General features: G+C 45.0%; 1 protein-coding gene across 3 annotated transcripts in view; it reads right to left on the bottom strand.

The window, feature by feature from the left end:
- Window positions 1-2640: 2640 nt before the first annotated feature.
- Window positions 2641-27432, bottom strand: part of GNB4 (G protein subunit beta 4) — a 684865-nt gene continuing 660073 nt past the window's right edge. For all 3 annotated transcript variants that reach the window (XM_085635394.1, XM_085635395.1, XM_085635393.1), the window contains one exon: window positions 2641-7209. In XM_085635394.1, the coding sequence (XP_085491520.1) occupies window positions 7103-7209 (107 nt within the window). In that variant the 3' untranslated portion in view covers window positions 2641-7102. The remainder of the gene's footprint in view (window positions 7210-27432) is intronic.

Below are 27432 nucleotides of genomic sequence, written 5' to 3'. Positions count from 1 at the left end.
ACCACGTACGTCTCTTCTGACATGAAGGTTGCCGACGAGTAGCTGATCAGAGCCAACTACTGGCACGCAGAGGTAATGCTCAAGGTTTTCTTGATCCAGTCTGATTCCTGAGGAATATTCTAAGGTAAGAAATCTGTGGAAAGAAGTCTCTTTCAGGTAAATCACTTCCACTTCCCTACTGTAAATAAAGCATGCATGGGAGGTTGCTTTTTCAGCCTGTTAGTCTCCAAAATGTGGAACATCCTGCCTCTGGCACTTAGATAGGAAAAGTCTAAACTTGCTTTCCACAAGAAATTCAAAACCTCGTAATGGCTAGGTGTCTATGGCGTCTGCATGGTTTTGCACCCGAGAAAGAATTCTTAGCATGGGTTATGCTTCGGTCTGAAATAACCAGGCAATTTCTAAATTACTTCTACCCAAGGGAGAATTGCTAAACTTTACAAACTGTTCATAGAACTCATTTTGCCTCCTGTTAGCACAGCCAAAATGCACTGAGAGGCGGGGGGGGGGGGGGGGTTTGGAAGATCGGGAAGATCGCCTCAGCTAACTGGGCATGTAGTAGTAAACAGACTGGTTTCTATTAACTACAGGCACAAACCTTTTTGTCTAAATAGATTTTACAGCACTGGCTTTGCTGCACAGATTTGACCGCACCAAATTACATCGAAGTCCTGGATGCTTTGCTGCAATGGGTGATTTCTTCCATTTAGACTGTAAGCGCCTTCCTGTTTATGATTTCTGGCTGGAGGTAGCCCACACATATGGAAGTTATGACCTCCCCATCACTAGACTTGTGAGCCACTGGTTATGCTATTAGGATATGTTACAGATATACCAAAAACAGAAGAGTAATGACCCTGCTGCTAGTCCTGCCAAAGCACTGAATTGCCAGGGCTTGAATAAGAAACCCAACACAGCACAGCACGTTTAAGTCAAATAAAAAAAATGGCCTAAATGCGCTGCGCTTTGTGGTGAAGTCCGAGACATTTCGTAGTTCTCCAACCTATAACAGACAGGCCGAAAAACATTTGGGGACCATTAAGGAAACATCTACTGTGCTCAGACATAACAGCTGATTAATTTTATACCAGGTGCATGTGCACCTATATTGCTGCTACTAAATTTGCTCACCTGGTGGGACAGAGTGGCTGTGCTGCTGCTTCGAGTAAGCTGATAACGGTGAATGTGCTCCTTCTCTTGGCTGCTTAAAAACAGTGCTCCACAACTCTAGTTAAATGGCAGGTAGTTAACTGGTAGTGGGCCAGATAAATCGCTCTTGAAGGACAACCTTTTGTAAGTGGGTCTGTGACAAACTGAATGGTTTTACTTATTGTTTTGTACTCTTAAGCAATGTGATACCACTCTGTTGTGTTTAGATTAAAACCTTAATAAATAGATTTAAAAAATAAAATAAACCAGAGGCATCCAAAATGGGGCCCACTTTGAATTTTAATTGATATAGTAAAACAAATTACAAGGGTCGAAATCTGTTCCTGCATTTGCAGAATCTCCATTCAAAATTTCCATTATTTACTGTGTACATTTTCTAATGTTGCTTTGATCATAGTTACTTCTTCACGTGAGTACAGCCTAAAAATCTCAATATTTTCATATATGTGTCCAGCCATTACTTTACTCTTCCAACCCATGACGTGAACAGCTATCCTCTCTAAAATGGTGCTCTTGCTGTCGCCTAGCAGTGGATAGACTGTTCTCCTGATTCTAGTACCTATCGAAAGTCTCTAATATAGCACTATCTTGCATGCTAATAATGTTATTTCTTTCTCCAGGATTGCATCCTCAGATTACAAGGAAAAACTTACCTGGACCTAAAACGTTCAATAGTTTTTTTCTTTCGAATGACCATCTCCTTTTTTTATCCTTCAATGCCTCCTCTGTCCGAGCACAGCGTATGCTAAATCACATGCACTTCTACCTTTAACTATCATGATTAATAATAAATAAAATCTCTATTGTATTTCTGCAAATTGTACACAACTTATTTCATTCACAACCTCGTAAAAAAGAAATCTTACAACAGCAAGCTTACTATCCCTTTTCTGCTCTAGCTCATCTATTGATCCGACCAATCATCTGCATAGTGGTACTAAGTGCCACATAAATGCAATCTTAATTTCTAAAAGAGACCTGTAGAGTTATCCTTGAGCGCGCCAAAGCACTGTGGCTGGGATAAATAATGATTTGTGAAATGGCTGGAGCCAGGTCCTAGTCAGCTACATTTTGAAGGTGAAAGACCTGTCGTTTGGCAGGACACTCCCTGTTATGGAAAGGAAGACCCGCTTGTTAAGACTTGTAACACAAAGGAGGAATTCCTGATCAAAATTGATGCCCGTGTCCTGGGAAGGTGAAGAAAACACATCCTCATTTTAAGTTTGCATCTCTAAAGACAAAGCCATTCTTGGTAATTCACAGAATTCTCCTAGGGTGGGTGTGAGGGGTTTGAGAAGAAATTGAACCCCACTCTTACTAGGCAGTTTGCTTTCTTTGTACAAAGTGTTGCAATTAGTAAGAGAATGGGCAGATCAGATGAACCTTGCATTCCTGAAAAGAAATGAAAAGATTTTGATTTCTATAGAATGGCGGAAGTACAGGCATTCTGAAAGAATTACATCACAAAAGTTCTGGTTAAAAGCACTTGTTTATTGGTTACAATATCAATTCATGGCAACATATTGGTTTCACTGAGCCACTGTACAAATACAAAGAAAAGATCAATTGTGGAAAAACCTATAAACAAAATGTTCATAGCAAGTGATTATTATTTCACAGGGAGGTTTTTTTTTTTTTCCTTTTTTTTTTACACCAGCACTGTTAAAGAAAAACGCATGACACAAGTCCCTGGGTTTTGGCTTAAACCTTTAAGACTGTTCTTGAATACATACACAATCCAAAGGCAGTGCAGAATAATTTGCCACCAGTAATAATGAATGAATCCTTCAGTCAAAATTATCAGCAAAAGAAGAGATAAAATAGTTATAAAACGAGAATGTGCTGAAACATTCTTTACCTTCTTGAACAAGATATATCACAGCAAGAACATAGCTGAAACTTTCTTTTTTTCCCTTCAAAACTTTGGATAGCGATTTTAAGTGTACTATGTCATTAATGAGTTTAGATGCCTTTTCTTTTAGTTTCTTCTCGAGAGGAGAAACGCACAGAATAAGAAGCACCACTATGTTAAGTAAAGCAATAAAGGCTGAATTATCTAAGACTATTCCACTGAAATCCGTATTAACCAAAACCTAAATTTACAAAGATTTAATAATTTGTGAGGCACATTTAATGTGTTATCAGTTTACATTAATTAGTGCCAATGTTTACACATTGGTACTATACAACACTGCATTAACATTCTGTATGTATTTTACATAACCAGCAATTGGATAAAAAGGCTCATGGTGCCTCAGAAGTTTAGGAAGATATTTGATTAGCATGCAAGCCAGATTATACAAGGTGCGCCACTAACCCATGCTTACTTTTACATGAAATGTGATCTTAACTTTTGCAATTCAAGTAGAAAACCTTAATTTGAGAATGAATGTGTTCGACTTTAGTACGCCCATGTGTAACTGGGCAGAAAATATGACACACTACTGAAACAGGTGAATAACCGTTCTCCTGACAAACTTCTGTTCTGGAATAGCTATTTTCCCTTTTTCATGGATATCAACATTTTAAAAGGCTTAGTTTATGAATGAGTGGATGTCACAGAATCAACTCAATTAAACACATAATTGAATTGTAACTCATGCATTACAGCAATCAAACACCTCTATCTGAAAACTGGGAGTTGTAAATGTAAACTCAGCACCATCCTTTTCCATGAACACTTTGCGGTTCTGGGATTTATTTAATAACTCTTTAGGTCGCGTCAAGCATTTCCATCATAACATGGCAAATCAGAGAAACTGCTGTAAGAGAACAATCTGTGCAACAACTACAGATGTGTGCACATACATAAACATACCAAGTCCCACCCACAATGTCTTATAAAGACACTTTTGTGGTCTTTAGATTCATAGGTCTCAACTTTTAGCCAGTATTCCTTATAATCTTGCGTGGATAACAAACAGCGGAATACAGAGAAATTGGAGATTAGCTGTACATTAATGTTTTGTTCCGGATTTAGAATCAAAGCAAGACAGAACGCTGCTCTCTCTGATTAAAGACAACAGTCAGAAATGAAATTATTTTACCAGTTTACAAGTGAAAGATTAACTGGATGGCCTGTTTAGTATTATTAGAGGGAAGCTAATCTTAAACTGAAATTCCTTGTGGCTAGTGCTGAAATTAAATAGCCAGTGGCTAATCATAAAAACATGTAGGTCTTTTTGATGTGATAATACAGTTAACATGTTGAAACATTTCACAAAGCACTCACCGTGGTTAGCAAAATTTCCCTACACTTGTGTTAACTGAAGTGTTCACTCTTTTGCCCTCAAATGTCTGGTGATTTATTTAAATATTTAAGTTATTGACACTTCTGTGTCAGGCATAACATGAATGCATTCACAGTAATCTCTCCAACATGGCAAATGGTAAACATTTGTTGCGGTAGTTTGTACTCATTAATTAAGTACCAACTTCAATAGTGTCAGCCATTTTCTTTTTCCTCTGTCACTAACGTATGAAAATATCATGCTTCAGAACGCTAATATCAGTGCATCAAGGGTCAGAAGGACATTACCTGGTTTCCAGAGGGTCTCCAATTATGCATACATTTACAGGAGTACCCAAAAATATAAATCGGATTAGTGTAACTCTTATAAATCATTCAGTAGTCAACTACTTCATAAAATTAAGTATGGCCAGCTCTTTGGAAATCCTAACAATGATAACATTGTTTGTTTGGGTACCTTTTCACTTTTATTGTCTGAACATACATTCTAAACCTAGCTTAATGTCTCATAAGTTCCATGGCGGACATAACAAAAGATGGAATTTCAGTAGTGCAGGCAATGAGGATGACCACATGTATTATAAACGGTCAAGAAAATCCCAATTTATGGTGCCATTATGGCTTCCTATTTGAGACTTTACTCCTCTGCATGACTTAAAATACTGTTCTCCGTGAAAAATAGGTTAGACAGGATTATCTTTGTGAGTCAATGCAAATGGTAAAATATACTTTGTTCTTCAGCAAGATGTGCCCAATCTTGTTAACTTGGTCTGCCTTTAAAAAATGTTTAATTAATGTGTAAACGGTGCTAGTGAAAACTACTAATTATTAGTTGGCACTTTAATTGGCACATACACAATTGTAAAAACATTTACAGACCGTTCAAGTATTAAAATGAACATTGACTGAAATGGCAAAAGTCTCAGCAGCTTTTACTAGTAGTTCAGACGGTTTAAGCCTTCAAGAGATCAAATGCTTTTTGTTTCTGTCCTTGCACTCACATACCCATACAATTATAACACAATAGAAGGCATTCATAATCAATCCAGTTCCTTAAATGTAGTTAAAAGGGCAAATTTAAATGACTGCAACAGACTACGGTCTGCTCATGTTCAAGTGATTTTTCCTTCATTTGTTTAAAATTGAGGTGTGCCCAGATCCTTGTATATTGTGGATGTTACAACACAAAAAACTATATTTACAAACAGGTAACCTCACAATAGTAGATGATAAGGACACATTGCAGAGTTATGGATAGCAATCCCCCCTCCGAAAGATACCACAATTATAACATAGTGAGTGCCTCGGCGAAGGAGTACACTCATGGTTTAATTTTCCCATTGTGTATTAATTCTCTAAAAATGTAAATATTAATGGACGATAGAAAAAAAACCACTGGGCCGGATTCTACAATGATCAGACATAAATAAAATGAGCTACATTTGCTGTGACACAGCCAATACTGGAGAAACAATATATTGCATATTCTGCTTATTATACTTGGAATAATTCTGTGCTTTCATTTGAAGTTTACTAGCAAAGGAAAACACAATCCCGACCAATCTTCAAAAACAAATACTTCTGGTTCTCACAGGTTAGTGTCTCCTAGTTTCCCTTGTGATCCGCCAATAGCTGATCAATTTCTAAATAAGGGATCTTACATGAAATGGGATATAATAGTTTCTATGCTAGTTAATAAGAACTTGAAAACTACAATCGTCAAAGATGCTAATGGGTAAATAATGTCTTTTTAGTACCCAAATCTTCTACCCAAGTGCTTCTACTGATCATAAACAATGAATTGCGCCTACTGATCACTTTCTCTTACAATACTTTAAACAGTAGTGACTTTTGGAAGGAAAATATAGAACATTAGCAAAATTCTTCAAGTTGCACTACTCGGCACCAGAAGTTAGGGCTCCATCCATTTTATGTTTGGATTTTGAGACAAAAGTTGATTCTGTCTCTTGGCACTGGGAGCATACATACATAAAAAAGTGCACTCGTATGTTAACACAGCTTAAAAAATAGAGTAGGAATGGATCATGACGTCTGAGCAAAGCTCCAGCAAATTACATACAAGACAACATTCATTCTGGTTAAAAATGAATGGAAGTTATAATTTAAATGCTTTCTAATTGTACATGTACATAGCAATGGCTTTACTTCAAGCCACCATAAATTCACTCAAAATATAAACTTTTAAAAACAGTGATCAAGGTCATCCAAAACAAAAATCAAGTGTGATGCTGCGATAAACATAAAAGCTATAAATGTAATAAAAAAATCATTTCTTTACATACAGACAAATGTTACATGATTGGCTGCAACGTGTACATTCAGTTTTATGTACAAAAAGTTCAGGATTAGCAGACTTTGAGCACGAGCAGAAATCCCCTTAAAGACAACTCAGCCAAACCACAAAAATAACAAACTGGCTCCTAGCTTCTCAGTCACCATGATTATGTGTACTAGCCCCTTTTAAAAGTCAGTGATATTTCCCCCTATGTCTTCACTTGATTTTTTACTAGTTTACAGAAAGCCTTTTGTGTAGTAATAATAATCAGTGAATAGAAAAACTTCACCTGCAAATACAAGGTAGAAATGTTATTTCACAGCTATAGGCTGCAGCATTGATTTCTCCAGATCTCCGTGGAGAATATACAAGATGTTTTCCCCAGATTAATTCCAGATTCTCAGAAAACTGTCCCAAGACCCTGTTGCTACAGCCATGCCATCATCGGTAACACCTAAACAGCTTACACGGTTATCATGACCAGCAAGGACACCTAAAACAGGGGTTGGGAACAAGGAACAAGTAAGCATCTATACTTTCCAACTTTTTCATAAAGTAATACTTTTTTTTTGACTTCTACATATTCTCACAGCACACTAACATAAGGGTCACATCATAACTGCAAGATAATTACATTATAACTGCAAGATAATTCGTAAATTCAGAGCAAGAGCAAGCAAAGGATGATAAAGTAAATAATCCAAGATTTCAAGGTGAAAATCCTATGCAGTGGTACAACAAATAGCTGAGAAGATGTGCATGCTCAAGTGCAGCTTCAAACATATCAAAGAGCAGGATATGCATTGCTCTAAAAGTGTTGCACAATATACTAGGTACCGATGAAAAAGTTACTTACCTCCAATAACACTTTCAAGTGGATGCTCTTTCTAACTGCATATTCCTCACCTTGTGCCTAACCACAGGCGCCAGACTCTATCTGGAAACGTTTCTTAGCAATTTCCTCACACGTTGGTAGGTTATGTTGTGCGGCTCAGTGGTAGGTCTATCCCACCCCGGAAGTGTTGTTGGAGCCCTTATATAGTTGCTACCTCTGTGAGCTGATGTAAGTTTCTTTCTGATCTGCCCGAGTCGTCAGACCCAGAGCCCTCAGATATCAGAAAGTACCAGAGTGCTGATCTCTAAAGTAGAATCTTATTAATATGGACTGAAAATTTACATTCTGCAGAACACGGAGGAGGGAGAGTCAGTGAGGAATCCGCATTATAGTATTCATCAGAATGAGCGTTACCAAAGGTAAGTAACCTTTTCTTCGGATGGCTACTTCTAACCGCAGATTCTTCACCTTGAGAATACACACCAAAGCAATATCCCCCACACCCCAAATCCGCACCCCCAACCCCCAGTGGTAGGTCTGTGAAATGGCTCAGATCAAAAAGTCTTTCAGGACCGAACAGACAAAATGCCCTTCCTCTCGAACTTTGAAAATCAGGGAATAGCGCCGCAAATGTGTGGACTGATAGCCACGTAGATGTTCAAAAATTGCACACAGCACACCAGTATAGTGGTCCCAGAACTTGCGCTGGGGCTTAATCTTTGGCAGCCGGTAACAGATCTTGATGTACAAGATTACCCATCTGGAGATCATCCTACTCACCTCTGTTGCCCCAGAGAAGCCCACAATGAGTTTAGTGTGCACCCGAGGTGCCCTGGAGCTTTCAATGTCAAAACTGCAGCCCTTCTTAGGATCGAGAAGATGGATTTATTGCTCCTCCTAGGAGGGATGAGGAAGGGCAAACAATATTGGTAGGGTGATGGGCTGCCCTATATGTAAGGGCGTCACTACCTTCGGGAGAAAATCAGCTTTTGGATGAAGTACCAGTGTGTCCAGAAAAAAGTTGATATACAGTTTCTGGACAGATAGGGCTTGTACCTCTCTCATGCAAAAACCACAAGTAATTGCAATGAACAATGCAGTTTTCAACGTGAGGAGGGGTAGGAAGTAACTGTGCACTGGTTTAAATGGGGCACGCATGAGAAAGGTGAGAAACAAATTTAAGCCCTAGTGCGACATCAGAAATTGTGCTGGCCGGAACATATAAATCAGCTGGTCGGAACATATTAATCAGCCATTTCATGAAATACATCTCAATAGTTGAATTAAAAAAAGAGATGGATGATTGAATATGCTACTTACCAGTATGCATCTGTTCTTGGCATGTAGGGCTGCTGACATTCATATCTGTGCATAGATCGCCGCCTAGTGTTGGGTCCGGATGATTGCACATTGTTGTCCTGGAAGAGTCTTCGAAGTATCACGAGATAGGTGACTCATCCCCTGGACCACAGTGCGCATGAGCATCCTCTCCATCCTTAGATTGTTTTTCGCCATTGTGGCAGTGATGGAGTAGATACAGTAAGTGATGACCATGCTATAAAGTAATTCTGAGTGCTGCAGCCGCTACAGGCGCCGGGGAGGAGGGTGGGCTATATGAATGTCAGCAGCCCTACATGCCAAGAACAGATGCATACTGGTAAGTAGCATATTCAGTTCGAGGCATGTGGGCTGCTGAATTCATATCTGTGCATAGAATAAATAGCAGTACCTCCATTAGCGGCGGCTACCCGTGCCAGCTGCAGCAGTCTGAAAAGAGTTTTGAGAACAGCCTGTCCTACAGCTGCCTGCTGTTTTGAGTGTACAGCTACACAGTAGTGTTTGGTAAATGTATGTATAGTGGACCATGTGGCTGCTCTACATATTTCCTGTAAAGGAATGTTTCCTAGGAAAGCCATGGATGCCCCTAACTTTCGTGTTGAGTGGGCTCGTGGGGGAATCGTTAATGTGCGTTTAGCTTTTTGATAGCAAATTTGAATACATTTAACGATCCATCTGGCTATACCTGCTTTGGAAATGGCGTTGCCCTTGTGTTGTGGAGAAAAGGCAACGAAAAGTTGTTTTGTTTTCCTAAAGTCCTTAGTTCTGTCTATATAGTACATGAGGGCCCTCTTTACATCTAGTGTATGGAGCATTCTCTCAGCGACATTCTGTGGATTTTGAAAGAAAACAGGCAGTTCGATAGTTTGATTCATGTGGAACTGCGATATGACTTTGGGCATGAATTTGGGGTTGGTACGTAGTACAACCCTGTTTGCGTGAACCTGTATGAAATGGCTCTTGAATGGTTAGTGCCTGGAGTTCACTAACTCTTCTTAACAAAGTGATTGCCACTAGGAAAGCCACTTTCCAGGTGAGGAACTGAATCTCACAAGAATGGAGAGGTTCAAAGGGTGGACCCATTAATCTGGTGAGGACCAAATTGAGGTTCCACACCGGTGCCTGTGGGCGTCTTGAGGGAATTACTCGTTTAAGTCCCTCCAAGAAGGCTTTGATGGCAGGCACTCTGAATAAAGAGAGGTGCTGCCTGTTTTGGAGATAGGCTGCTATCGCGGTTAAATGGATACGTATTGAGATGTATGCCAGATTGCATCGGTATAGGTGTAGGAGGTAACAGATGATATTTTGAATGGATGCGTCCAGCGGGTTAATGTCATTGTTGTTGCAGTAAATGACAAACCTCTTCCATTTAGCCGCATAGCAAGCTCTGGTAGTGGGTCTCCTGGACTCCTTGATGATATCCATACAGTCAGGTGGCAGGTTTAGGTAGCCAAACTCTAAGACTTCAGGAGCCAGATTGCCAGGTTCAGCTGTTGCAGATCTGGGTGCTGAATCTCGCCATGGTTCTGCGTTAAAAGTGCGGGTTTGATCCGCAGCCTTTGATGCGGCACCACGGAAAGTTCTAGAAAGGTGGTGTACCATGGTTGGCGCGCCCATGTGGGAGCAACTAGGATGAGTGTTAGTGAGTGTTGTCGCAGTTTGCGTGCCACTACAGGTATTAGTGGCGCTGGGGGAAAAGCGTACGCAAATCTGCCGGACCAGTTCATCCATATCGCATTGCCCTGTGACTGTGGATGTGGGAACCTGGCGGCAAAGCTTTGGCATTTTGCGTTTTCGTGTGTGGCGAATAGGTTTATCTCTGGATGACCCCACTGTTGGAAGTACGGTTGGAGAACTGACGATTGTAGCTCCCACTCGTGCATTTGGTGGCTGTGTCTGCTGAGCAGATCCGCCATCTCGTTGTCCTTGCCGGGGAGGTGTTCCGCCATGAGGAAGATGTTCCTCTGAATGGCCCATATCCACATGCTCTGAGCCAGATGAGACAACTGTGGAGAGTGTGTTCCTCCCTGCTTCTGTATGTAGTACATGGCAGTCATGTTGTCCGTCCGGATCAACACGACTTTGTTGCACAAGTGTACTTTGAATGCCTTCATGGCTAGAAAGATTGCCATCAGTTCCAGAACGTTGATGTGCATCTTCTTTTGTTGCGTTGTCCATAGTCCCTGCACTGTGTAAGTGAGTACATGAGCTCCCCAACCCTGGAGAGAGGTGTCCGCTGTCAGTATTATTTGTGGAACAGGCTCTTGGAACGGTCGGCCCTTGCAAAGGATTTGTGGAGTCCACCAATGCAGAGAGTTGTATGCCCGACCGCTCACCAACACTAGGTCTTTTAATTGCCCGTGAACCTGATTCCATTGACGTGCCAAGCACTCCTGAAGCGGGCGCATATGTAGTCTTGCATGCGGGACTATGAAAATGCAGGCCATCATGCCTATCAACTGCATGAACACTCGCGCAGGAAGGGAGTGTTGAGGTTGGAACTTTGAGATCAGCAGTTGCATGCTGTTGATCCTCACTAAATTTGGCTGAGCTGTGGCTGCCAGAGTGTTTATGGTCGCGCCCAGGTACTGTCGTACATGTGCGGGTTGGAGATGTGATTTTGGGTAATTTAGTGAGAATCCCAGACTGTGAAGAAGGTGAATGGTGAGGGACATGTGGCTGACACATTGCTGGGCTGACTTTGCCTGAACAAGCCAGTCGTCCAGGTAAGGGAAGACGTGAATGTGTTGTCTTCGTAGATGTGCCGCCACTGTTGCTAGGCACTTGGTAAAGACCCTGGGTGCTGTTGTTACTCCGAAGGGGAGAACTTTGAACTGATAGTGATGCCCCTGAATGGTGAACCTGAGATATTTCCTGTGTGAAGGGTGTATGGGTATGTGGAAATACGCATCTTTTAGGTCCAGTGTGGCTAGGAAGTCTCCCTGACTGAGTAGCGGGAGAACCTGCTGTACGGTGAGCATATGGAAATGCTCTGAGAGAATGTATCGGTTGAGGGGTCTCAGGTCTAGTATAGGTCTGAGCGACCCGTCCTTTTTTGGGATTAAGAAGTACACAGAGTACACCCCTGTCCCCTGCTGGTTGACGGGCACGACCTCTATTGCACCTTTTTGCAGCATACTTAGCACTTCCTGCTGCAATAATGCCAAGTGCTCTACGGACATAGGACGGTGCTTTGGCGGTATGTTGGGTGGAGTGGATGTTAATTCGAGACAGTAAACGTGCTGGATAATGTCCCTGACCCACCTGTCTGTGGTGATGGCTTTCCACGCTGACAGAAACCGTTGGAGTCTCCCCCCGACAGGTGTTATGTGGTCGGGGGCAGGGAGAGGGCGTCACTGTTTGTTTTTGGGGGAGGACCTGGTGTTGCCGTAACCACGTCCTCTGCCCTTGGTGCTGGAGCCACGATATCCACCTCTGTTGGTTTTATCATAGGTACTTTGTGTGCCTCCTTTAGTGTATTGCTGCTGTGACCCCTGACCTCTAGCTGCTCCTCTATTCCCGGGGCGACGAAAGGAGCCACTACGAAACTGCTGCGTCTGCAGAGCCCCCATTGATTTCGCAGTGTCAGTGTCCTTTTTAATTTTCTCGAGGGTAGTGTCAACTTCAGGGCCAAATAAATAGTCTGGGTTGACCGGTTGATTTAGGATATTGTTCTGAATCTCCGGCTTGAAGCCTGAGATTCTCAACCATGCATGCCGTCTTAACATGACGCTTGTGTTGATTTCCCTCGCCGCTGTGTCGGCTGCATCCAGTGCGCACTTGATGGATGCATTGGTAAGGAGTTGTCCCTCTCTAATGAGGAGCTCCGCTGCCTCTTTATATTCATCTGGCAAATGTTGGAGTAGTGACTCTAGTGTGTCATAGTGGGACCTATCATAACGGGCCAGGAGTGCCTGTGTGTTGGCAATGCGCCAGATGTTTGCTGCTTGCGCTGCAATCCGTTTGCCTGATGTCTCCAGCACCTTGGACTCCTTGTCTGGGGGAGGAGCATCACCTGTTGTTTGTGAGTGGGCTCTTTTGCGAGCATTAGCAACCACCATGGAGTCCAAAGGTAACTGACCCCTAATGTACATAGGGTCTCCGGGTGCAGGCTTGTATTTTTTTTCAATCCTGGGGTTTAGCACCCGCGCCCTGGTTGTTTCTTTAAAAATGTCTTTTGCAGGCTTGAAAACTCCTTTTAACATGGGCAGAGTTTTGACAGTTCTTTCGGAAGAGGCGAAAGTGTCCACCAAGAAATCTTCTTCGACAGTGTCAGAATGGAGTTCTACTCCATGATTGGCAGCAGCCCGTTCTATGAGGGCATTAAAGGCAGCAGTGTCCTCTGTGGGAGATGTCTTTATGTTATAAAGCTGCGTGTCATGGGTATCTGGTGCGGTACCCTGGTCTGTGGGGTCATCCCATGCCTGATCTGGGTCTTGCAGGTGATCATCAGGATCGATATCCCCAGGGTAGGTGGTATCATCCCCTACATAGTCCTCTACTGCGTCTGCCTCTGAAGGCGTAGGAGAAAAGGACGGTGGATCCTGATGGAAGGGTTGAAAGTGTTCATGAAGCACTGGCTCTGACCCTGCTGGCAATTTGTGTTTGAGAGGAATTTTGTAGGAGTCCAATCCCTTCTCTGGTGTGATTTTCCGCTTGCGGAGAATCAACCTACCAGTGTTAGCGTCGATAAATCGTGGCTGTGAAGGCTCGAGATCTGTTTGTCCTGTGGATGGGGACTGTGTTTGGCGGACATGTGTCTGAATCTCGAACAGTTTCGGCGCCGTGGGCGGCGGCAACCCAAACGTGATGTTGGTCTGCGCCGAGGGTGTCTTCGAAGCCTTGTGCGTGTCGGGACCCGACGTAGAGTGGAGGGCTGCCCGTTCTTTGATGCGTTGCAACGATGCCGAGACCTGTTGCACGGTGAACGCAGATGGCTCTTTGGAGCCGGTCGGCACCTTGGCGGTAGGCGTCGAAGCGGGCCCCGACTTTTTTGCCGTCATGGGGTCAGCGATCCGAAGGGAGGTATCGACGCTTGTTGGAGTCGATGACTTGGCAGGCGCTGCCGTTTTAGACGTCGACGCAGACTTGTTGGTCGGGGCCGATGTCTTCGGTGCCAGAGGGCGAGGTGCCTTGTGGGGACCAAGGGCCTTTTTCTTTGGCTCGGCACACGTATCCGCTGCGGTGAGCTCGGCACCGAAATCCCTTTTTGCGCGGTCGGAGCCGATGACCATTGCCGGCGTCGAAGGAGTGGAGGGCTTCGAGGCCTTCGAGCCGATCACAACCAGTTTCACTTTCGTTTTCGATGGAACTGGTGCGATGGATGGTTTCGGTTTCACTGAATGGAATCCAGTCGTCTTCGATAATCATGGCTCTTGCAAAATGTTCGAGGCCGGGCCTGAAGAACCGTGAGATTGATCTCGGGTAAGGCCCGAAGGCGATCCCTCGACCGGAGCCTTATGACGACTTATTTGTTTGGCCTCCGTATCGACGGGTGGGCCTAGCTCCTCGGTGGAGCTATCTTCCTCGGCCCCAAAGTCTCCTACCTCTTCGATGACTTCTCTCTGAAATATCACCTCATCGTCGTCTTCCGATCGGGAATCGTGTTCGGAAGCGGGGCTGGAGTCTACGTATTCCACGCTCTCGGCGTCCTCGTCTTCGGTGGTAAAGATGTTGGTCGGGGCAGGCGCCGATTGCTGTGCCTCCAATCTCGCTGCCCGTCGATTCCGGAGAGTCTTCTTCGAGCGGAATCGGGCACAGGCCATACATTTCGACTCATCGTGATCCGGTGAGAGACATTTGTTGCATACCGGGTGGACGTCGATGTGTGGGTATTTAGCGTGGCATAAAGGACACCTTTTGAATGGGGTCCTCGATTCCATCGTCGATCGAAGTTTGATGTTCGGACCAAGCGGATCCGAAAAGCTGGAAGAAGGTGCTAAAGCACTAAAGAAACTAGTCGACACCGAACGGGAACAGTACCGACGATAACTAAAGGCCTTTTGGCCTTAAACTGAATTTTCCTAACTTGAGCTAAGATAAGCACATCCGAACCCAATGGCGGAAAAAAACAATCTAAGGAGGGAGAGGATGCCCATGTGCACTGTGGTCCAGGGGAGGAGTCACCTATCTCGTGATACTTCGAAGACTCTTCCAGGACAACAATGTGCAATCATCCGGACCCAACACTAGGCGGCGATCTATGCACAGATATGAATTCAGCAGCCCACATGCCTCGAACCAGAGAGATATCAAAATGCTGAAAGGATTGACAAGTAAACTTTAACTATTGCCACAGCTAGGCTTTACTGGGCTAAAGAAACATCATTATGTCCGCTGTGCCTGTAGGGGCTGAATGTCGTGGGAGGAGCACCATACAAACTTCTTTCTGCACACTGCATAAACACTTATGTAGAGATGCCTGGCTGACAGTGTGACACCAACTATGTTGGGAGGAAGAATGAAAGCCATTAACTGTGAACCCAACACAACAGGTGTCCACGGCCACTCATATTAAGGGGCATATCCATGACCAGGTCTGGACAGTTAACATTACTATGTCCCCTGTATCAGTCTTACTGTGTACATGGTCAGACCACCATGTAATTAAATTCACTATTCATGATCATTTCTCAACCAAAACCCCCAGCTCAGGAGGGGGCACACACAAACTGGAATAAGATTGAGAAACTCATTTCTTGACTCACTTGCTAAGTCTACTCCTCCCGTTAACTTTTCTATTAACCTGGCTGATGCACAGTTAACTAGCTGGTTACTGGCTGCTAGCAAGAAGTTTGCGCCCCCCAGGAAGATTCACGCCACTCGTCGCCATGACGCTCAGAAATGGTTCTCCACCGAGCTGAAAAATCAAAAACTAGCTCTACGGCAATTGGAAAGAAAGTGGAGACGTAACTATCTATCTAAAGACAAATGGCTTTACTTGAACGCCTTGAAAACATATTAAAAAATCTATCCTGACTGCCAAAGCGGCATACTTTTCTTCTAAAATCCTGTCTGCAATCAATCGCTCAAAGGAGATTTTCTCTTTTGTGAATGAGTTGTCTAACCCCGACTGAATTTTAATCAAACCTACCCCTTACCAAACCTTTTACAACTCATTGAATCTCTTCTTCATTGACAAAATTAAAAAAATTAAGTCCAGTATTCCGGTTTGCCAAAATCTGGATTCCAGCTCTCATATTACCCGAAATCAAAGCACCTTTACGCAATTCCCTATGATCTGTGATCATACCTTTGTGAATCTTCTTTCTGAAGTCAAATCTGGCTCCCCCACCGACTGCTGCCCTCCTAGCATTTTGGAGGAAATTGTTACTGCCCTCCCCAGTCCTGCCCTCAATCTTTTAAATGAGTCGTTGTCCCAGGGTATCGTCCCTGCCACTTTTAAGAAGGCAATCGTTGTCCCCCTTTTTGAAGAAGGTGGGCGCGGATCAGCTAATTTTAACTATTGACCAATCTCCCTTCTTCCTTACCTAGCCTAGGTCTTGGAAGCCTATGTTACGAGGTCTCACTGATTTCCTGGAGGAATCCGAATTTCTTCATTCCCACCAAGCAGGGTTCCGCCCGTCTCATTCTACCGAGGCGGTGATCCTTACAGTGTTGGACACTCTCCGTAGTGAGGTCGAAGGTGGTTCCTTGCAGGCTCTTGTCCTGCTTGATCTTTCCGCGGCCTTTGACACAGTTGACCATAATCTTTTGGTCGACCGTGTGAGGGACGCGGGAATCTCTGGACTTGCTCTGGGCTGGATCAGCTCCTTTCTGGAAAATCGATCCCAGGCAGTCTGTACTGCCCCCAGAATTAGAATTTCTTGTGGAGTACCTCAGGGCTCCTCACTTTCTCCCCTGTTCTTTAATCCTTACCTTCTCCCTCTTGTCCGAGCCCTGAAAGAGCGCCAAGTTTGTACATTTAACTATGCTAACGATTTTCAATTTATTTTTTCCATCAGCAACTCCTCGGAGTCTGTCCACGCCTTTCAGTCTACCATGCTGTTAATTAGTCAGTGGATGAACAGTAACCATCTAAAACTCAATACGGACAAGACAGAGTTGGTTTTAACAGGAGTTAGCTCTAAAAATCCCTGGGGCCCTCATTTCTGGCCCAGGGGGCAGGGTCAGTCCCCCTCTCCATGTAGCTTGGCTAAGAGCCTTGGGGTAATAATCAGACAGGACCTCACTATGAAGCCTCAGATTGGGTCAGTGATCTCCACCTGCTTTTTTCAACTTAGGAAAATAAAAAAGATCTGCAGATTTCTTACTCATGAAGCTCGGATTCAGGTTATTATCGCCATGGTCAGGTCGACTATGTTAATTCGCTATACTTCGGCATCCCCCTCTACTTATCTAAACGTCTGCAGATGGTACAAAATCAGGCTGCACGTCTGATTGTTCATCAACCTAAGCACCATCATGTCACTCCTCTTCTAAAGAAACTACATTGGCTCCTGGTGGTTCAGCGTTGCGGCTTCAAGGCTGGGTGCCTTATTTTTAAGTCACTCAATGGAAGAAGCCCTAAATTTGTGAACAACTTGGTCAACAAGTACGCTCCCACACGCAATCGTCGTTCAGCCCACAAGCAACTCTTGTCCATTCCCTCTTTTAAATTAAAGCGCACTGGTAGTGCCAGGTTTGCTATTTTGGCCCTCATGTTCTGGAACTCCCTCCCCTCTGAAATTCGCTTCTGCACCAATCTCCTTGGCTTCAGAAGCCTCCTTAAAACTTGGCTATTCCGACAGGCTTTTTGATTTTTTTTCCAGGACTTGGGTATCAAAGTAGCGCCATGAAACCACCCTGGTGTACGTGCGCTTTACAAATTTATTTTAACATTACATAACATAGCTCAATCTCCATACATGGAGCAGCAGGTTGTCCGGATTCGTGTGCAGGATCTTGCCCTCCTGCTGCGACAGGAGATCCTCCCTAAGAGGTAGCCGGTTCAGAGGCCAGATACTAATGGCCAAAAGTTCCCTGTAACACACCCAGTTCGGGGCTGCTAAGATGACTTTGGCTTGCCTTTCCTAATGTTCTTCGGAATTGTGGGCAGGAGAGTCCGAGACATTAAGGCGCACATTTGTATCTATTCCAATCGAAGTAGAAGGCATCTGCTAGTGACAGTTGCTTCAGGAACTCCAACATACAGACACTGCACATTTTCTGTGTTGGCATAAAGATCGAGCCAGGGTTCTCGCCATTACTGAAAGGCACCCTGTGGCACCTCCAAGTGTAGCCTCCATTCATGAGCCGCTTGACAATGCTGGTTGAGTTTGTCCACTCTGGCATTTAAAAGATCTTGTCATGTGCTGTACGATCAGGGAGATACCCTGACGATTCCGACATTTCCAAAGGTGCAAAGCCTCCTAACACAGGACCTACAACCCCACTTGGACTTGTTTGTTACAGTACCACATGGCTGTATTCTTGTCTGTGGGAACCTGTACCTGTTTCTCCCTGATTGACGAGAAAGAGAAGGTTTCACTGCCAAGCATAATGCCTGCAACTCAAACAAACTGATATGTAGACGGGCCTCTGTTTGAGACCAGCATCCTCTGATCTCCACTGCCCCAAGATAACATGCCAAATACAACAACAATGGATCAAGTCATGGCCATTAGCTCTGGGTGGGGTTGGGAGAAGGGTCGGCCAGTGGTCTAGTTGCAGTCTAGCAGTCACCAGTGCAGGTCTTTTTGCAGTCTCCTCCAACACATGGATGGAAACAGAAAGAGTCTCAAAGTGTTGATTCTACACAGACTTCAGATCTCACTGCCAGGCCCCCCATGTGCCATCTGGCGTGATCCACAAGAAGAATCCAAGTAGCCAAGAGGCCCAGAAGCCTCAGAGCTGCTCTGAGAAATAGGTCAAAGGTTGAAAAATTGGGATCATTGCCAGAATTTCATGAACTCCCTGAGGTGTAGCAAAGACTTGCAAAAGTACCGAATTCAGAATGGCTCCCATAAAAGGGAGCCTCTGCGATGGAGTTTGGTGTGACTTTGACACATTAATGGAAAGACCAAACGATGGCCCTTGTCTGGAGGTGGTTTTCGAATGTTTGAGCCAAGCACGCCTCCAGTAGCCAATCGCTGAGGTACAGGAAGACTGGTATTCCCAATCTGCGCAGACAGGCAGGATACACCATCATACATTTTGTGGAAACTTGAGGGTGCACAGGCAAGGTGAAGGGGAGCACCAAAAAATGGAAGTTCCTCTGCTCCACCTAAAACAGCAGGTTCAACACTATTATCCAGTCTCCTAGATCCGACAGATCCAGGAGCACCAAGGCCTGAGAGATGCCCTTGTCCGCATTTGCTCGTAAGGCATCCAATACCGCGAGAATTACTGTCTCAGTGGAGTGTGCGGGGCGGAAGCCTGCTTGGTGGGGATCTAGGTGTTCGGATTGTTCACTTAAGTTGGCTAGACACCTAGCAACGTGAGCCTCCAAAATCTTGGCCAAGAAGGAAAGCAGGGAGATTGGGCGATAGTTAGTTAGGCTCAGGGGATCGGCCCCTGGTTTCTTTAGGAGAGGGACCACTATCGCATTCTTGAATGCGTTAGGGACCCTGCCCTGCGAGAGAGACTCATTTAGAAAGGGCAGCACGGTATGTGGCAAGGCAGAGAAGGTGTCCTTTAGAATGTGAGGGGGCAGCAGTCTCTGGGGGAGCCTGATTTGACTCTGGACAACAAGTCCAGGAAGGCCCGAGTGCATATGGCAGGGAAGTGATCTATGGTAGCTGTATCGGTTATCATGGTGTCGGGGCTCCGTGTGTCTGGAAGTGGGGATGCTGTCTTTAATGTTGGAGATTTTGTCCACAAAGTAATCGTTCAAGGAGTTGCATAGTTCTTGGGTGGGTGTCTGTTTAGGGAGAATTCTCTCTGCATTACATAGGTCGTTGACTATCGCGAAAATTTCCTTCAACCTGTTATTGGAGCTCAGGATTCTAGCAGAGAAGTGGGCGGCCTTGGCTGCCATTATGGCGTTTTTATAATCTTTGCAAGCCTTTAAGTACTGGAGTTTCTCTTCGAGGGAGTACCTTAGTCTCCATCTCCTTTCTTTATCCATACGATTTGGTTATGTCGTGCACTTACAAAGTTCTGGTGGGGGGTCATGACATGCCTTTACGAGGTGCTGGCCTGGGATCTACCTATGTCACCGAAATTTACATGTCACCGACAAAATTGGGGGCAACAGGTATAAATGTCACCTACTGTTCTTGGGCCTTACCCTGGCAAAACATGATATAGCCAGACTGTGTAAGGCTACATCCCCTCCTTCTGCTGGGTGTATGGAAAAAAGCATGGACTTCTGCATGGGCGTAGAACTGCCAATATTCAAAGCAAAGGGATACCCAAAGAAACACCCTAAGATCTGGTAATATGGGCAGAATACTGCAGCCTCTGAACCCTGTGGCATTACATGTAGAGAATGAACTTAGATAGGGATGCTGGCTTGTACACCACTGTATGATTAATTGTGATGGAGTCATTTGTGTGCGGGAGGGTAAAAGCTGGGGAGCATAGCAGTAACACTGCACATTAAGTTGTTTTGTTGAATGATATTATGTTTTTGATATGTAATAATGTAGATATTCATGCCATGCATATGTACATTGACCTGTATATGCATGAACTAAGCCCATGGGGCCATATGTGGCTGACAGGACAAATAAAATGTGTTTTGAAGAAAAGAAAGTGCCACTTTCCTACACTTTGGCACTAGAAAGTAACACCAATAGTAATCAGCCTCGATTTCTGATGCCAGCACCCACTCTCTCTCCCTTGGCCAAGAGTGCTTGATTTTTTCCTTGGAGTACTGACAGTGGTACTCCAATAGGCGCTGCGGTAGAGAAGGGGGGGGGGTCAGAAAGAGAAGGGAATAACCATTACGGACAATGTGGAGCACCTACCGGTTGGATATGACGCTCTTTCATGCTGGGAGAAAAAAAGCAATATGACCTCCTGGGAATTCATGCGTCAACATGGAAAAATTAAAGTGGTTTTGCAGCAGCCGAGGGGGAGAGGTGAGGGTTTGGTTAGTTTGTTTCCCCTGTAAGCCAGGACACTGAGGGCCGGATCCCCAACCTCTGCCTCAAAGGCTTTGGAGCCCTGTGGCTGCTGTCGCACCGTGTGACGCTGTAGTTGTTCGAATCCTGTTCTGAAGCCACGAAAGCAGGCAAAACTGCTGAGGAAACTGCAGTGCGGGCAGTGCCAACCCATAGTTGGCACACTGTCGCTCTGCTCTCTTTAAAGCTCTCCAGGGGTGATTCCACTTAGTCTACCAACAGATTGAATAGTACGAGAGAATGTGTGTCAACTTTAGAGAACCCGACAATTACGAGACCTTTTAAGTGGGGTGGGTTTATCGTTTGATGAAAATGTACTTTTCCCACATATATGGTTTTATTGTTAGAACGGATTTTTGTTAAAACATGTATGTAGGAATATTCAATCGAGACACAAATACATTGATGGTTGATATATATATATATATATATATATTTTGATACAGATATATACGTTTTTATGCTAGTTCTGAAAAAGAGACACTTACCCTGGAAAGTCCTGATGAAGGTGGTGCATTATTTGGCAGCACACCGAAACGCGTCGACGCCCTTCTTGTTTTATATTCGAGGAACTATTGAGTCTGGAATTTCCTATGTGGTCATGACTCTATTGTAATAGATTCAATCGAATTAATGTTTTTATGATGATTTTTTAAAAATATTTTGTGTTGTCTCTTGATTTGATTCACTGCATATATATTTTTTATGAATTTGTGTTTTTAGCAATTTGTGTCACTAATGAATGTTTACATTGATGGTAAACAAAGTCTTTTTGATGTTTTTATATGATTTATTGTAAGTCTATAAATTGTGTTGGGTTCCTCTCCTGTCGATATATACTTGTGAGAATGATGCTCATTTTGGACAAATGATTGTGGTTTAGATGTTAGTTGATTCCAATGGAAAATTTCTTTTGCACTAAAATCCCAACAGATGTGTGCCATCGAATTGCATCCAGGGAACTGATGGATGTCGCTCAAAAACCAGGTGAAGTGAATCAAAGCGAAGCATCGAAGTACCACGCCCTACCTAAACACTCCGTGGAATTCAAATCCTAGCAAATGGAGCAGGTAGCTATATCGCGGCCTTCCTGGATAAGGTGTTGAAAATTTGGCCTGATTTCATCTGGGACAGTTGGCAAGATGTCTGCCCCCATGTCCAACAACACATGCCAGAATCTCCTCTGGAGGCAGCTGGTATCAGCAATCTGAGTGCAAGGCTAGCAGAGGAGAATATTGTCGTAGCAAATGCCTTTCCGTCTTTCAACTCTGTCTGGCAGGGTAGTCAGAAACATAATTGGAGTTATGCCGACTTGTGGAGGTCTGCACTTCAAGGCTCTCTGGAGCTGGGTGCTGAAGGAGAAAGTCCTCCCAGAGCAGGCCTGTGCCACTTTGCAATCTGCCTCTTGACTGAGGGGGAAGGTCCAAGATCCTGGTTGTGCCCAGGTGACCAGCAGTGTGCCTGTAAGGGCTTCATTGAATTGTAAGAGAGGCTGAGCTCAGTGCTGAAGGAGGAAGCTCTCCCAGTGCAGGCCTGTGTCACTTTGCAATCTGCCTCTTGAGTGGGGGGGATGCAAGATCCTGGCTGTGCCTCAGTGACCAGCAGTGTGCCTGTAAGGGCTTCACTGAATGATGAGACTCTTGAGAATGAAGGACATCTGTGAGGCCATTATTTTGAGCTCAGCAGTGGGTAATGTAAGGTCCAAGACCTCTGCTGCTCTACTTATAAGGGTTGCAAAGAAGGCAGACTTCTGTAACTGTAGCCTCGGTAGGTGAATATAAGCCAGTCTATTAGCAGTGATAATGTGGTGTTCCACCATAGTTAACTAGACTTCTGGTTCAGTGATATGCGTGTATGAAGGGTCATCCGATTGATACATTGATATCATTGAACCAAAATTCTAGTTGACTTTATGGTGGAGTAGCAGAACAGCACATTATCACTGCTAATAGTCTGTCAGATTGGGGAGGATATCAGCTAGACCGCGTTAAATATTTCATCTCTGTCCCTTCTATTGTGTTATTAAAAAATATAAGATGGTGTCTGTTAGACCTGTCAGCCCTTTGGGTGGTCCCTCCTCATCATTATTTATTTTGTCCCACTTTTGCCTCAAACCCTGTTTGAATTTTTCCTTTTTGGGAACCACCAGACTTTTTAGTGTTGCTGCAGATGCAGGGAGCCATTTTATCTACCCCTGAAACTTCTGTCTGAGGGCCTGGAGCACAAAATGGTGGCCACCTGTGACATCACCAGCACCCACTGGAACCTACTAGCACCTTCCAGAACATTCCAGAACCCTGTGACAGTTGGAGGCGGTTTAGAATGTTGGGAAGCTAAGACAGAGAGTTGGCAGTTGGGGCTGGCAGTTGGCACCTGACTGGTGAAGAGTGAGCAGCAGAAACCTGAAGGTGGAAGGAGTGAGGCAGCAGGGGTGGAAACTTGTGCCTGGAGTGGGGTCCATAAACCCACCCTTGATACTAGTCCCTACTGACTGAGCCCAGCCTGGAGCCCTGTGTGGGAAGAAGCAAGAAAAACCATCTTAAGGACCTGGACAGCAGGAACAGGCCTTAGAACCCAAGAACAGCAAGATCCTGACCTGGATACTGGTTTCCCTGGAGCCTGACGTCGAGTAGCCTGGAGACCTGGAGCCCGAGGTGGAGAAGCGGTGCTGACTGGAGAAGCAGACGTCGTACCCGGAGCCGCCAGAGGTCGAGAGAGGGCGCCGACGGAGGTCGTGAGGAGTACCAGAGGTCGAGGAGGAAGTCACCCGAGGTCGAGTGAGCGGCGTCGACGGGGGAGTGAAGTCCGCCCTCCGGAGTCGCCGGAGACCGAGGTGAAGTGTGCCGGAGGTCGGGAGTGGAGATCGCACTCCGGAGTCGCCGGAACCTGAGAGAATCGTGCCGGAGGTCGGGAGTGGGGGTCGCACTCCGGAGTCGCCGGAACCTGAGAGAATCGTGCCGGAGGTCGGGAGTGGGGGTCGCACTCCGGAGTCGCCGGAACCTGAGGAGAGGAGCACCGGAGGTCGGGAGTGAGGATCGCACTCCGGAGCCGCCGGAGGTCGACATCGAGCCAAGGCCGGCCGACGTCATCGAAACTGAGGTCGCCATCGGACCGGAGCCGCCCGAAGTCGACATCGAGCCAAGACTGCCCGACGCCATCGAATCGGAGGTCGAGAACGAGCCCGGGCCGCCGACATCGAACCGGAACCGCCTACCGGCGTCGTCAAGAACTGACATTGTGCCGAGGCCGCCGACAACGAACCGGAACCGCCTCACAGCGTCGACACGACTCCAGCGGCGTCGGAGCTTCAGAAAAAGGGCAGTAAGTGGAATAGAGGGCGCCAAAGGCCCTGTGGAATCCTAAGAGACTACTCTAGGGGTTAGAGAGGTGCTGGAACCAGCTGGACTGTGCCAGGGGTGAGCTGAGACTAATTTAGAGGGGTTGTGTAGAGTGAGAGAGCCAGGTCTCTGGTATCCCCCCCTTGATCTACCTCAGTTTAGGCCTCAGCCTGGTCCAAGCCAGGGAGTAGACACCCTCAAGCCTTCCACATCACCACAAGCTGTGCCTGGGCCAAATCAGCCCATAGTGATCTCAAATGTGATCTGATTCTATAAGTGTCACTGTCAGCTTTTAATTATTTATTGAGGGCACTGTATTTATTGTATTTAACCTATTTATTGCTTCACTGTATTTATTGTTCCACAGTATTTATGGTCGCACAATATTTATTGGTTTACAGTATTTATTGCCTCAGAATATTTAATTGCCTGTATGTATTGCACTTATATTTATGCCTTCCTTATTTATGATCACCCCTATTTATTGAATCATTAAGACAGTATTTATTTGACCTGCACTATTTAAAAAGCCTTGTATATTCTGATTGTGTTATTATTTATTTAATCAGCAACTAAGAGAAAAAGAAGATAAAGAAAGATATTTTCATAATTTTTACGGTGTAGAGTCGTTTTTGGAACGGATGCACGCATGGTTATTGTATGGGTATGATGTATGCTTAGCACGGTGCCTGATTCCTGACCACTCGAGCCAAGCTACCACTGTATGTCCTGGAAAGACCCCGTTACCACCAACCTCTTCCGGTGTGGGAGTGGAGTATTTCCAACAGTGTCAGAGATCGTGTCTAAACCACTGGCTTCCTATAGTTCTCATCATATAGTTTTGGGAAACAGGAGGCGGGGCAGCTGTTGACATTATCGAACTGGCTGAGAACTCAGTGGAGGGTGTGCTGGATGATACCCTGAGTCCAAAAGGACTACAGCTCTCCCTCCAGCGTTGGTGGTGTTGAACAAGTTACTTACCTTCATTAACACCTTATCTGGTAGAGACTATCTAGCTGCTCCAGTCTGACTCCTCAGAATTTTCCCGAGGAGTCAGACTGGAGCTAAAATTTGTTTTGTGAGCAGTACCCCTGCGCACCAGTAGAAGGTGGTGTTCAGTTCTACATGATGTCCTTGGCTTCGTCTGCACCGGAAGTGATATTCACGGTCCGTATATAGGCACCACCCAGATCAGCTAATGTCGGTTACTTTTCACGACTTTCCACACCAGAAGTGCAGAGCCACAAAGTACACTGATCACTGGTGTGGAAGACTAGGGCCCTGAAATTGAGACATGTCCCTAGATATCCGTTCGCAGAGTGGGGAGAATGGGTGGTTCAGGAAGGAATGTACAGCTAGATAAGAGTCTCTACCAGATAAGCGGTTACCAAAGGTAAGAAGGATTAGTTACTTACCTGTAATCCTAGTTCTCATCCAGGGGTATACTCATCAAAGTCATAATCTATGAATAATCCCCGCCCATGTGCGGGATCCCGGAGCATATAGAAAATACATATATATACATATATATATACATATGTGAAAACATATACATGCAGCCTAAAAATGTTCAAAACATGGCAATGCTGTAAATTACATATGTTTGCATAGTAGTGCCCCCTAACCCGTAAGGAAAAAAGGAAGCATCAGGCAAATTATAACACAACACTGCTTTATGTCATAAAGCAACTTGTAATTGTAAGCATTCGCCAGTAGGCTGCAGCAGAATATCAAGAAACAAAGAAAACTGACACCTTGCCTTTAAGGCATTAGAGTAGGGGGACCGTGCCTTTAAGACCTGCATGAGACCCCCTGCTCCCATGATGCATTACAGGTGGCAGTTGGGCCAGTTCTTTTTGGCGGTGCATTCGCACCTAAGTAGATCTGCATGCCATACATCACGTACTTAAAGAGAAACCATGCTCGTTCGGGGAGGTGGGTGGGTCGCTTATGACTTTGATGAGTATACCCCTGGATGAGAACTAGGATTACAGGTAAGTAACTAATCCTTCTCATCCAGGGGATACTCATCAATAGTCATAATCTATGAATAGAGTAGCAAGCCCATACCCAAAGTCTCGCGGACGAGCACGACAGCATTTAAAACATACAGTAAAAACACATTTTGCATCACAGTTATGCAAACAGGTTCCTCAGAGAAGCCTGCCCCACCTGGGCGTCGGCCTGCGCGTCTAAATCTAGGCAATAATGGCGCGTAAAGGTATGAACTGAGCGCCATGTAGCCGCTTTGCAGATTTCAGACATGGGAACGTTGCGAAGGAGTGCAACAGTAGAAGCCTTCCCTCGAGTAGAGTGTGCTCTAGGTTTGCCCTGCAGAACCTTGTGGGACAGTTGGTAAGACAAGGCTATACATGAGACAATCCATCTAGAGATGGACCTCTTGGAGGCAGCCAGCCCGGTATTCGTGGGCCCATAGTTAACAAAGAGCCTATCTGACTTTCTAAGTGGAAGGGTCTTAGCCAGATCGAATTTCAAAACCCTCCGGAGGTCAAGAGAATGTAAGGCTCTCTCCGGGGGAGTGGATGGCTGAGGAAAAAAGGTGGGCAAAGTGATCACCTGATTAATGTGGAAGTCCGAGACCACCTTGGGCAGGAAGCTCGGATGAGTACGGAGCACCACCCTATTAGCATGAAACACCGTGTAAGGTTCCTTGCAGCAGAGGGCCTGAATTTCAATGACCCTACGGGCCGAAGTGATGGCTACTAAGAAGGCAGCCTTCCAGGTCAGATGCTGCAAAGACGCCTTATGAATTGGTTCAAAAGGGGCCCCCATTAGCTTAGAGAGAACGATGTTAAGTTCCCAGGAAGGGGAAGGAGACCTCACTGGAGGGTAAACTTTCTTAAGCCCTTCTAAGAAATCCTTTACCACTGGCATCTGGAAGAATGAGGTCTGGGTAGGAGACTTCCTATAGGCTGTAATAGCCGCTAAGTGTACTCTGATGGAAGAGTACTTTAACCCAGACTTCGCCAAGTACAGTAAGTAGGGGAGAATAACCTGTTCTTGACCCCGCATCGGATCAAGGGTGTTATCTCTACACCAAACGTAGAATCTTTTCCACTTAAAGGCGTAAGACTTCCTAGTGGAGGGCCTCTTTGCCTCCCGGAGAATGTTCATAC

This window comes from Triturus cristatus, chromosome 11 (genome assembly GCF_964204655.1).
Source record: "Triturus cristatus chromosome 11, aTriCri1.1, whole genome shotgun sequence".
Taxonomy (NCBI): Eukaryota; Metazoa; Chordata; class Amphibia; order Caudata; family Salamandridae; genus Triturus; species Triturus cristatus.
The sequence above is the reverse complement of the archived record's forward strand: the minus strand, read 5'-3'. Positions and strand labels throughout refer to the sequence as shown.